Raw genomic sequence first — 13,480 nt, forward strand, 5'->3', positions numbered from 1 at the left:
TTTCCACTTGCAAAGTAGGAGTAGTATTTGCCATTGCATATGGTTGAAATAAAGGCATAACAACACCTACATTATACCTCAACAGCAAAAAACACCAACATCCCTGTTATTCAGAGTCATTGCTCATGGTGTGAAGTTGTACTCTGCACAGTTTGCTGTGGAATCATTGCCATTTTGCATAATTACTGTTAACCAATGTTCTAGGAATGACAATTCAGAGACATAAGACAGCATTTACACTTATCCCTTTGCATCCATGAGGAATTGATTCCAGTTCCCCTGTGGATACCAAAATCCATGGACACTCATGTCCCTGATACAAAATTGCATAGTATCTGCATATAACCTATGCACATCCTCCCAAATACTATAAATCATTTCTAGGTTATTTAGAATTCTATGTAAATGCTATGTACAGTATATAGTTGTTATACTGTATTTTAAATTTTTTAATTTTTGTTGTATTGTTCTTTTCTGTTTATTGATTTTTAAATATTTTCCATCTGGATCGGTTGAGTCCTCAGATTGGGAGCCAGGGATATGGAGGGCCGCTTGTCTTGCCTTGGGGTAGAAGTGGGCTACCTTATTATTTTACGAAGTGTTTGTTGTTCTCTGCCTTTCTTACCATCATGACCCTGGGCGCTTAGACTCGGCCTTCCCCTCCAGGAGCAGAGGTTGGGTGGCTGTGGGTTTGGGAGGGACAGACAAGTGAAGAGAGTATGATAGTCAGGGGTGAGAGTGTTACTGCAGAGGCACCTTGGAGAGGCATCTCCTTCTCCAGAACAGGGGCAGGAGATCAGGGGAATCTTTCCACTGGAGCCCTGAGAGATGAGTCAGCCAGAGGCAGAGTGGGGGCGCTCCCGGCACAGGAAAGCCTGCACAAATGCTGCGAAACAACAGAGCTTGTTTATAAATCTGGTGCAGGGAGGTCAGGATGGCAGGCTGGGAGGAGGGAGGAGATGGTGAGAGAGAGGGGTTAGCATCCTTCAATAATGCAAATAACTATTCCCTGCTTTACTTTTTTTTTTTTCCCCCAAAGTATTTTATAGGGACAGGGTGCAGTGGCTCATGCCTGTAATCCCAGCACTTTGGGAGGCCAAGGCAGGAGGATCACTTGAGGTCAGGAGTTTGAGATCAGCCTGACCAACACAGTGAAACTCAGTCTCTACTAAAAATACAAAAATTAGACGGGTGTGGTGGCACGCTCCTGTGGTCCCAGCTACGGTGGAGGCTGAGGCAGTAGAATCGCTTGAATCTGGGAGGCAGAGGTTGCAGTGAGCTGAGATCACACCACTGCACTCCAGCCTGGAAGAGCGAGACCCCATCTCAAGGAAAAAAAAAACAAACAAACAAAAAAAAATGCTATATTTTATATAGCATTTTCTCAAATTGGCACACATTTCTATACTAAATGGAGTTTTATTATTCTTACTGTTGCGTTAAACATTTCTACTCCTTTTTTTCCCCTCTGCAAACTTCCCATTAGCTCACTGGATTCAGTATTGCATGCCTGAAATGAAACACATTAAAGAGATTTATAGTCAGTTAATTGGCTGTCTCTTTTTCAGTTACCCTTTTATATTCAAGCGTGCATTTTGGTAGGTATCTAAATAATACATTACTGTAAAGTACTGCATTCACAAAAGATAATTTGGGGAAGTTTATGTATAAATTGCATGCAAGATGAAAAGATAATTCCCAAACCTAATGAAAAAGCATTTATTTCCTGAATTTTATATGTAGAAAACATGGGAGCTTTTAAATTATGTTAATTAATCTATTTCTAACACAGGTTAGACAGAAAGGTGCTCTGAAGTCATTGTTGGTTTTTACTTTTAGATTGTAGTTTAGAATTTGTGCAGTTACCTATTGTAAGTTGATAAGCCCTCACAATGCCCCAAATGGTTTGTGCTAACGTAATTACACTTTGTATTTTATTGTTGTCTTTTTCATAATACGTATTTATGTATTTAAGTTTCCTTTAAAATTCTAAGCTTTTAGCATTTATATGGATACTCAATAAATAGTAGCTATTTAACAATGATGAATGAGCATGAAGAAAAGGACAAATGCATGTAAAATACAGTTTTAGTTTTGATTTGTAAAATTCAGGCAGATGTTAAAGGTTGTTGAAAGGGGCCGGGCGGAGACCAAACTACACCGATCGCGGTCAAGAGATCTTTATTGGAGGTATCGAGCGGAGAAGGAAGAGAAGAGAGAGAGAGCTGCTGGTGTGCTGGGTTTTATATCCCTTGGGCCTACGTGGATTGGGCTAGGGGCGGGCCCAAGGGAAGGTGGGAGATGCTTCTTTCTGATTGGCTGTCCTTTGGCGGGTTCAGACAGTACCCGGTCAAGGAGGGGAGAAGAACCCGGAACCGGCCCCATCTTAAGGTATGGCGCCATTTTAAGGTACCCCATGTTACCTAACATTCCTCCCTTTTTGTTTTCTTAAATGGGGGAAAATGGGCATCATGGTTCATCTGGCTGCTTCCTGCTGAGTGGGGGCGCTGTGGGGAGGGGCCACAGGGAGAACTGTCAGGGTTGTGCATGGGGTACAGTATAAGTATGAGGCCAAGCAATAGGGCGCTATACATGAAGACTTCGTTAGATGTGAAGTCCATGAATGTTCCTTGTCCTCCAGTGCTGTGAGCCAGTTGAGGGGCAGGGATGGGTTGGCGATGAGCCAGCTGTCTGAGCGAAGGGTGTTTAAGCTTGCTGTAGCCATCTGGGGTACTAGGGGTAGAGTTTGGTCTGCCCGAAGAGAAAAGAAGATGGTAGTTAATTTAGGGTGCGAGGGCAGGCCTACCCCCTCCACCCCCAATCCTGGGTATCTGTTGCCGGTCGTTGGCCGTTTAAGAGGTCAGCAGGGTGTGAGACTGTCTCTGGAGTCTGCCGTGTCTTCACAAGTTGCTAAGAGCTGGTAGTTTCTGAGGAGAAGCTGGTTAAAGGTTTGGTTAGAGATGGATACTCGGTTTTGAGGGAACGGGAAATAGTTATGGTTTGAGTTGGATATGCCCAGGCATTGCTGGGATATATGCCTCCTGTAACTGACTGGCCCCAGACTGGGTCGGCGGGGTTGTCGATATGTATGGCTTGGGAGGAGGCATTGTTTTTAGTGGTATAATATAGGAAGGGGGTGTGTTTGTTGATGTGGGAGCCAGACGGCGAAGTGGAACATGTGGAAGAGAGGGTCCCAGCCGTTTTCTATCATAGTGAGCCTGGGAAGGGGAAGATCCACCGTGTGGCTGATGTAGTTGGTGTGTGTCCTCCTGTGAATGTTGTATGACTCTTTAACTGTGAAGAGATAATAGGGCTGGGAAGAGGGCCCGCCGGCGGAGGAAAGTGTAAAGTGTAAAGATGTGAGAGGAGGAAAGCCAGAGAAGAGGACTTAGGAGATGCATGAGAGCGGGGCGTAAGCAGTTTGGTTCTTCGTGTGGTCCGGGTTGGTAGCTGGTTTCAACCAGTTGAGCGGCGACCGGAAGATGAGGTGGAGGGTGGTGGTATGGGGGGGGGAGGTTCGTCGGCCGGATCAAAATCAGGAGCAGAGGGAGACGCTGGCAGTTTGAGAGCCGCGATAAGGTGTTGCGTCTTACAGGGGAGACAGAGGTTGGGTTTGTCCAGTAAGAGAAAGAAACCGTGAACGTAGGGGATCTCTGCCCATTTTCCTGTTCGCTCACAATAGTTGTAGAGATCCCGGAGAAGGTTGGGATCAAAGGACCCATAAGTGGGCCATCCGTTTTGGTTGTCTAGGGGGTAGGTGGGCCAGTTTTGAGTGCACAATTTAATGAGGCGTGTAGGTTTGAGATCAGCAGCCAAACCAAGGGCTGATAAGTTATTTAAAAGGCATTGTAAGGGAGAGTCGGCCGGCAGGGATGCAGAGGCTCCCATTATGAGAAGGGGGGTTTACGGAAATATATGGCAAAGGGCTGGGCAGGGCGTCCTCTACCAGCTGATGACCATGCTGTGAGTCAGACCCTTCGAGTCGGTCGTCACCGCAATGAAAGGACTGAGGGCCTCTAGGAGGCCGAGGGCCGTGGGCCACCTGGTACCAGGATTTTCGGAACAAGAAAGGGGAAGGGGCCCAGGCCTGGCGAGTGAGGAGGAAAAGGAGGGAACCCTGCTCCCTGGAGGCTGAGTCTAAAATAGGATTTACGGCAGCCGTGTGGGCGGCCGAGGCGGGAGCCGTTCGACTGGTGTTGGACACCGGAAGGGGAGACTTACCGAGATGAGGCCAGTGTTGGGCGTAGAGGTCGGTGAACAGGAAAATGAGCAAAGACTGGCCGGGGTCTGGACTGAGCCCGAAAGGGATCGGGGTCCCACTGAGGGGGGTGGGGAGTCCCGATCCGAGTCATGGCACCAATGAAAGGGGCCGGGCGGAGACCAAACTACACCGGTCGCAGTCAAGAGATCTTTATTGGAGGTATCGAGTGGAGACGGAAGAGAAGAGAGACAGAGAGCTGCTGGTGTGCTGGGTTTTATATCCCTTGGGCCTACGTGGATTGGGCTAGGGGCGGGCCCAAGGGAAGGCGGGAGATGCTTCTTTCTGATTGGCCCTCCTTTGGCGGGTTCAGACAGTGCCCGGTCAAGGAGGGGAGAAGAACCCGGAACCGGCCCCATCTTAAGGTACGGCGCCATTTTAAGATACCCCATGTTACCTAACAGTTGTCAATCATGTTTGTCGAGTTAATGACTTAATGGTGAACAAGAAGTGGTAATTAATCTTTATTATAAAGTCACTTCTGCTGATGGTGAGATGTACACAAAGTATGAGGTTGGTGAAAAAGTAATTGCAGTCTTTGCCATTGCTTTTAAAAGGCAAAAACCACAATTACTTTTGCACGAACCTCATAGAATGTAAAATTGCCCTGGCTTGTGTTTTCACTTCTGAGACATACAGTTTCTTTAATGTCCTAGAAATGTTCATTTATAAACATCTATTTAGGGAAAGTGTCTGTTCTTTTGTTCCTCTGCTGGTGGGATTATGACATACTATTCTGTGGCTTGTTTTTCTCCTTTAACAATTATCCATTTATAATAATAATATATAATAACAATAGTTAGCATTTGTTATGCCAGGCACGATGCTAAACACCATTACATGCATGATTCTTTTTATGCTCATAAGCCTTTGACAGATAAAGATGCTGAGGAACAGAGAGGTTAAGAAACATACCCAAGGTCACACAGCAAGTTAGTGTGGTCCTGGGCTTCAAACCCAGAAGGCTGACGCATAGCCTGGGTGCTCAGTCCTCTGTTTCTCCCTCATGAACATGGGGAGGATGTTCTATGTTGGCCTGGACAGATGGACTTTGCTGGTGGCTTGCACGTGCTTTTGGGGTCCCACACGTCTTCCTCAGACCTGTTGTTTCTGTGCTCAGGCTCTGGGGGACTTCAGCTGCTGGCATCTGCGTCTGTCAGGGCTTTTTTCAAAGCCCCGGAGGCACAGTTGGCAGGCACTCCATACCCATCACCAGGGCCCTCAGCCAAGGAGATAAATACCCCTGCTCCCTTCCCCTAGGGCGGGATAACACTGAGATGTGGGCTCCCCTCAGGGTTAAGTCCCAGGCAGCCACAGTATCACTGACCTGAAACTGCCCCTTTCTTGGCTGCCTTCACTTCCCTGGGTCGTGCTCTGTTCCTGACCTGCACCTCCTTCACTTCTCAAATGGAGAAGTTGGTCTCATTGACTTCTTGTCCTCTGTGTTGCTCCTGGAGCACCCCGATGAAGTCAGGCTGTGAGAGGCTTCGCTGTTTGAAGGCGCCCTAATTTATTCGCTGAGTCTCAGGTTGGTGCCTTTCCCGTAGATTTCCGGTTTCTCTTGCTATTGCATGTAACACTGTGGTGGATGTCCTTGCACTACTCTTATGGGGCTCCTGCCCATCTCCCTCCTGGTGTCTGGATCTGGCCAAGGCCAGCAGCACTATCTAAAGTGACGTCTCGGCCGGGCACAGTGGCTCACACCTGTAATTCCAGCACTTTGGGAAGCTGAGGCGAGCGGATCACCTGAGGTCAGGAGTTCGAGACCAGCCTGGCCAACATAGTGAAACCCAGTCTCTACCAAAAATACAAAAATTAGCTAGGTGTGGTAGCGTGCAACTGTAATCCAAGCTACTCGGGAGGCTGAGGTGGGAGGATCACTTGAACCCGGGAGGTGGAGGCTGCAGTGAGCTGAGATCACACCATTGCACTCCAGCCTGGGAAACAGAGTGAGACCCTGTCTCAAAAAAAATGATAATAAATAAAAATAAACAAAGTGACACCCCAAGTGTGGATCAGGACCAGGTGGGTCTTGGTTACTGTTTCTTCCCGTCAAGGTGCTCTCTGACCTTCTACCCAATGTGGGGTTGACCACATGAGGAGCTCTGGCCTTCATGCTATGGGATTGTTTGGGGCCCTTTGGTTGAGCCCTGGTTTTGGAGGGTGGCTGCCTAGCAGAACACTTCCACTTGCCCATGAAGTATTTCCTTCATGGGATTGCATGACATTGGATTGCCAGAGTAGCGTTGGCATGCTGATTTCGGGTGACTCAAGTTTTTATATAGATGGGACTCTGCAAGAAATACTTTGCTCAGGGTCCTGCATTCCCAAGGGGCAACCCTGTATTAGCCCTGGAGACCTAAGACATCTGATCTGAGCAGATATCTCCTAAACCCTGCCAAGCTTTTCTGTCCATACATCAAGACTTACTTGCTTATTTAATGCAGTCATCCATGCTGTTTTGTGAAGCAAGAAGTTACAAAATAATTTTTCTTTAAATCTTTGCAAAAATTTTGAGAGGTATGAAAAATTGCAAGTCGAACTCTTGACCTCAGGTGATCCGCCCGCCTCGTCCTCCCAGCGTGCTGGGATTACAGGTGTGAGCCACCGCACCTGGTAGGGATGTCACTTTAGATGGTGTTGCTGGCTTTGGCCAGGCCCAGACCCCAGAAGGGAGATGGGGCAGGGCCCTGAGGCATGGGTTCTGAGGTAGGAGGCCCCATAAAGCTTCTTCACTTTAAACAAGAGGTGGCCTTTTCATTCATGGAAAGTTGGATTACATAAATTTAATGTGACATGGAGACTAATTCCAAAATATGACTAAGAAATTAGTTAAAAGCAGCCAAAAAAGAGATGTTGTCCTTCAAAAGGGTAGGCAAATCATTAGTTATTTGAAGTAAATAAAAGATCTGGCAGTTTCCCTTACTCTATTTGTGTCACAAGCATGAAGGTAAATACAACTTTGATTTTTTAGTTTCTTGCTTCATTAAAAAGCCCAAGATCTTTAAATTTGATTGACAGAATGAAAATAGTAAGATAACTATAATCAGTTAATATATGTGTTTCTGTGTACACATATACACACGTACTGCACACATACATACATATACACATGTGCAGTAATTGAAATTTATCATATAGCTTAATTCAGATTGAAAAGGGCAATGCCACTATTTCTTATGTTTTAATTAAATCAATCATTTTCTTTTCTTGTCTTTCCTTTCATTTCCTTTTCCTTTTCTCTTGTCTTGTCTTTCTTTTCTTTTTTTGAGATAGGGTCTGTCTCTGTCACCCAGGCTGTAGTGCAGTGGTGCAATCAGCTCACTGCAACCTCTGCTTCCCAGGCTCAAGTGATTCTCCACCTCAGCCTTCCGCATAGCTGGGACTGCAGGTGCACGCCACCATGCTCAGCTAATTTTTGTATGTAGAGATGGGGGCTCTCACTTTGTTGCCCAGGCTGGTCTTGAATTCCTGAGCTAGAGTGAACCTCGTGTCTCGGCCTCCCAAAGTGCTGGGATTACAGGTGTGAGCCACCATCTCCAGCCATTTGTTTCTATTATTAGAGTTGTGCAAATCTAATTTCCAAGTCTTCTGTAGGCCTGAATGACTATATGTTTGTGTCAGAAGACAGTAATTAAGAATCGCACCCCCATTTCTTTATAATCTTCCTTCTCAGGGTCCACCAGGACCACCAGGGCCACAGGGTCCCATTGGACCCCTGGGAGCCTCAGGACCCATTGGGCTTTCAGGAGAGAAAGGAATGAGAGGGGACCGCGGCCCTCCTGGAGCAGCAGGGGACAAAGGAGATAAGGTAAGACACATCTTATGTGGAGATTCACATGAACCACTCACCAGCACTACTGCACCATTTTTTGTTTTTGTTTTTTTTTAGACAGTCTTGCTCTGTCACTCAGGCTAGAATGCAGTGGTGGGATCTCAGCTCACTGCAGCCTTCGCCTCCCAGGTTCAAGCGATCCTCCCACCTCAGCCTCCCAAGTAGCTGGGATTACAGGCGCATGCCACCATGTCCAGCTAATTTTTGTATTTTTTAGTAGAGATGGGGTTTCACCATATTGGCCAGGCTGGTCTCGAACTCCTGACCTCAAGTGATCTGCCTGCCTCGGCCTCCCAAAGTGCTATAATTACAGGCGTTAGCCACTGTGCCTGGCCAGCACTGGAGTTTTATAACCACGAGTAGTATATACTTGAACCTTATAATAAATGAAGTCACTGAACTCCTCTGCAATAATTCATCCTCATTCTTGGCCCCTTTCCAGAGGAGTATGCTCTTCTGGACCTTTAAATACATGTGTGTACCCAGTGAGAAGTTATATTGTTTCATGGCTTTTTAAAAAACCTACATGACATTAATTATATGCATCACACTGAGTTTTCTCTTTTCACTCAACAATATGTCTTAGAGACCATTCCTTATCAGGCTATGTAGATTGAACTTATTCCTGAAAAAACATTGTATAATATGCCATAGTATGAATAAAACTATATTTTATTCCCTGTTGATCAGCACTTGAGATTCTACCCCAACTTTGGGTAGTGCAGATGTGCAAAAATAGTCCTATCAACTGCCTGTGTTCACAGTTAAGGGTTTGTTACTCTAGGATCGAGATTCTGAGTGTTAGATTTCTGTTCACAGCATGTTGAATGATTTACTTAAATCAGTACTGCTAGGTTGTTTTCCCAAGTACAAAAGAAAAGCACAAGAGTTGGTTCTTAAATGTTGGCTTTTAGATTCATCAATGTAAAAAAATAGGTGACGATGACTGCTCAGCGTGTTTCAAGATGAGTAATTAATTGTTATTATTTTCAAGTAAATCAGCTTATTAACTTAGTAATTTTTATCTCTTTGTTTTATTTTCTGGGATTTTAGGGTCCAACTGGTGTTCCTGGATTTCCAGGTTTAGATGGCATACCTGTAAGTATCCCTAAATTTTCTCCACTTTTTTTTAAAAAGGCAGAAGTACTCATCAAAATCCTTAAAACCACATGTATATATACATAAAATATATATTTATATAAATCACAAGATATATATTATATATTAGCAAATATTTGCTATATATACCACAAGCACCATAATATATATATATCTCTTTCACCATAATATATACCTACATATATAAAAGATGTATGTTAGATATACAAGATATAGAATACATTAGGTTGGTGCAAAAGTAATTGCAATTTTTGCTGTTACTTTCAATGGCAAAACCTGCAATTACTTTTGCACCAAATATATTGTATCTATAAGATATATATAGTATGTACACTATACAATATGTATCTTATATTTTACATATATAAAATCTATAGTATATACTATATATCTTATATCTTACATATATTTTATATAGTATATATCATATCTTACATAGTTTATATATCATAATATCTATTAATTATATATTATATAACATGTATAAAATATGCAAGATATATATTATATATATATTATGGTGCATGGTATATATTATACATAGCAAACTCTTTTTATATTTTCTCATTTTAGTGCATGAAAGGGTGTTTACATTTAAATTTTGTACAATAACTCCCAGGGCAAAACACTTTACTTGGAAAGAAACATTTTCAAACAGATTAGAGAAAAAATTCCAAAATATGAGCTAGGTATACTTGTTATGTCAAGTACAATGTTCTTGAAATAAATGCATACTCATAAGGAATGTTTTTATTTGCTGATGAGTCCTAATATTTGTAGTGAGCTTAATACTCTCATTTCTCATAAGAAAATGAAATGGAAAAAAAAAGAGGTATGTGGGGCTTCATAATTCATTATAGTATTTCTAAGGATTTTAAGGAAGGTCCCCTCCTCAATTTCCCAGAGTACCACAAACTAAATTAGTTTAAATTTGTTATATTAAAAAAACTTAGGTTTTATTTTTACATGCTACATATCCTTTTGGGGTAGAGAGAAAGTTTCACAAAACTAAACAGTAAATGTGTGAATCACAATTGCCATAATTTGAGTATTCATATTGCATAACCTTTGTGTTATGATATTTTTGCAAAAATGCTTCACTTATAATTTTGTTTTCTGCAGGGGCACCCAGGGCCTCCTGGACCCAGAGGCAAACCTGGTATGAGTGGTCACAATGGCTCAAGAGGTGACCCAGGGTTTCCAGGAGGAAGAGGAGCTCTTGGCCCAGGAGGCCCCCCAGTAAGACACCCACAGTTCATCTTAACAGGAATCTTAAGTGAACAGGCCCTATGCCCCCCAGTAAGACACCCACAGCTCATCTTAACAGGAATCTCAAGTGAACAGGCCCTATGGTGGAACAGGCTTGATGTATTCAAGAAACAGAGTTAATGCAAGTGTGCCTGGAGCATCGTCAACAAATGGGAGTGGCTGGGGGATAAGGACAGAGAGATAGGCAGGACTTAGAACACGCAGGGCTTTGTGGATGATGGAAGGAGGCTAGATTTTCTCATCCATGTTAGGTAAAGGCACTGGATGGTTTTAAGGAAGGAAGCAACATGATCTGATTGATGTTTCATTAAGATGTCTCTGGCTGCTGTGAAGAGAATAGATAGTAGGGAAATAAAAGCAGAGAGACCAGGTAGCAAAATGTAAATTGTTTATCATTCAGGGTTAATTGCAGAAACATAAACCCCACTAGGGATTTTGAATAGAAAGGAATCTGATACAGGGAGTCTGGCACTTACTGTAATAGTTGGGAGAGTAAAACTTAGGACCACACGAGACCACTGATTTCAAAGGTTCACAGCTAGCTGAGATCCAGAGTCAGGAATCTGTAACTGCACTGTTAACACTGCCTGTCACCCCACGTCTGGACACTAGCAAACAACACTGAAGTTTCTGCTATCCTGCTTGGCAGCAACAACAGACCAGGAAGAGAATCTCTTCCAAACTTCTGCCTTCCACATCTCCTAGATGGAACCTAATTCACATCCAGCTATAAAGGAGTCTGGGCAATATAGTTTTTATCTTTCTAGCCCCTGTGATGCAAGAAAATACATTAGAAAAGATTTGGAATGGATGTCCAGCAACAGTTGTTAGTATCCAGCACTTGGGGGAAAACTTACGGTTCTTAGCTTTTTTTTCTTCAGAATTTTGGACTTTCATTTAAACACAACTAGAGCAAGAGCTACCTCCCATATTCCCTTTCTTTTTTGTCTCTCTTTTTCTTTTTCTCACTTAAAGACCAGAGATCATTTGACCTTTCCAAATTGTTTTTCTGTGATTTTTTTTTTAGCATTTCTCCCTTCCTTTATTAAATATCATTTCACAAGTTTCTTTCTAGAAAGTTTTCTTAGCATGACCACCATAATCATTCATTCTGCTGTCACTCACGAGTCTTCCTTTTGCTCCAGATCCTAGAGGAACTGATCTGAACACTAAACTCAAAAAGAATTTTCCATACTTTTTCTTCTGGTATCAAATAAGAACAACCACCATCTTTCATTGTTAAGTTTTTCAACCATCCTTTACTTTCAAACTCAGCCATTTGAAAACTCAAGTGCAGTCTGGTGAATGCACATTTATTAAGCTCCTCAAATCAGGCCAAACCTCATTCTACAGATTCATGAGCATTCAAGAGAAAAAGGGTTCTCAGTTTTAACTTTAACATAGCATGCAGTACCGGCCACAATCCTGAAGTTTGTCATAATGGTCTCTTTGCAGAGCAACCAACTTCCCCTTAACTCATTTACTATACAGACACCCCTCACTTTGCACAGTAAAGTAGGAATGACCAGGCAAGCTAAAAACCACACAAAGAAACCTTATCAACTGATGAGAAAATTACTATTGGCCCATGACCTTTAAAATGTTTTGTTAAAACATTAGAAACTTTGCCAGTTATAAATATATAAGGAAATGAAAAAGCTAAGTATTTAATACACTGTAATTTGAAACATTGAGAACCAAAGTGTTTTATTTCTTCGTAAAAACTTATCAAGAGTAGTTTCAACAGTACTTGCCTTTTTCTCATCATATAACTTATACTAAAGGAATATGTCTTTTATGTTTTGATGAAGTATGATACTCCTTTCTAAGTCTGGATCTGTTTCCAGTGTTGTGAAATATCTCTAAGGGTTCCTTTAATGTGAAGTTTTCATCTGTGTCACTTTACCTAGGACACTGTCATCCTTTTCATCACAACCACTTTCCTGGTTTATCTTTACTAAGTTCCTCTGGCTGCAAATACAGTCTCTCAAATGGCAACAATATCATTATTCCCATGATCAGCTATTTCTTCTATAACTCCACTTATGTTTTATTTGAATTTCATTTCCAGCATTACCATTTTCATTTCTTTGCTTCATTTTCATCATTATTAGCCAATTTCCTCTTCCAACTATCCATTTTTGTAAAATGTTATTTGGGTTTATTGCTGGGAGATAAGGAGGCAAGCCAGCTACAAGCTTTGCTGTCTGTGTCTGTGTGTGTGCTCTGAATAATACGTGTGCAGGGGCCAATCACAGACAGACTTTGACAGAAATCATTGAAACTGACCCATTAGTCCCATAGATGTTCTTTGGATCAACATAGAAATGGATCCTTCTGATCTTAAAGTTTGAAACCTATGTGTTTTATCTGAGTTCCTTCCTCAGGAGAGGACCCCCAGGCCTCTCAAAAAGTATCAAAGAACTGAAACTCACCAGATCATGGCATCCAGACAATGAGAGGCCAGACCCCTGATTTTGTTTCCTTACCTAGGTCCTGTTTTCCAACACATTGTTACATTTCTCCTGCTGTGTGAACCCCTAATTTTAGTCAGTCCAGGAGATGGATTTGAGACCGATCTCCAACTCGTCAGCTGCAGCACCTAATTAAAGCCTTCTTCCTTGGCAGTAGTCGTCCTCTCAGTCATTGACTTTCTTTGCAACATGTTTTGGTAACATCATGTGATCATGCAGTCATCACAATTCACATCTGTTATTTATATAGCGATTTGTGGGCTGAGAGGCTAGCAATGAAGTTTGTACGTTATGCAAGTACTCAGTTAATATACAATGGTAACTGAAATTTGAACCATGTTGTTGGAGAACTGGTATTGTTTAACTTAACTATGAAATTCATTCAGACTGGAACTGTGCAAAGCCAAAACTGCAGATACTACCAAATCTGATTTCTCAAGTAAATTGTTGATGCAATTTAACCTTATACTGTTAAATATCTCCCATGAGAAGCCAAGTCAAGCACTCCTCTAAGAGAGATTAACT

At 42.6% G+C, this 13,480-nt stretch overlaps 1 protein-coding gene across 1 annotated transcript in view; it reads left to right on the forward strand.

Annotated features, from left to right (window-relative positions):
* The window catches only part of COL4A4 (collagen type IV alpha 4 chain), a 171,457-nt gene that overhangs the window by 47,341 nt on the left and 110,636 nt on the right, over window positions 1-13,480 (forward strand). Inside the window, exons 5-7 of the mRNA XM_058437866.1 lie at window positions 7,935-8,069; window positions 9,147-9,191; window positions 10,335-10,451. Of these exons, the coding sequence (XP_058293849.1) occupies window positions 7,935-8,069; window positions 9,147-9,191; window positions 10,335-10,451 (297 nt within the window). The remainder of the gene's footprint in view (window positions 1-7,934; window positions 8,070-9,146; window positions 9,192-10,334; window positions 10,452-13,480) is intronic.

The sequence above is a fragment of the Hylobates moloch genome, unplaced genomic scaffold (genome assembly GCF_009828535.3).
Source record: "Hylobates moloch isolate HMO894 unplaced genomic scaffold, HMol_V3 SCAFFOLD_1, whole genome shotgun sequence".
Taxonomy (NCBI): domain Eukaryota; kingdom Metazoa; phylum Chordata; class Mammalia; order Primates; family Hylobatidae; genus Hylobates; species Hylobates moloch.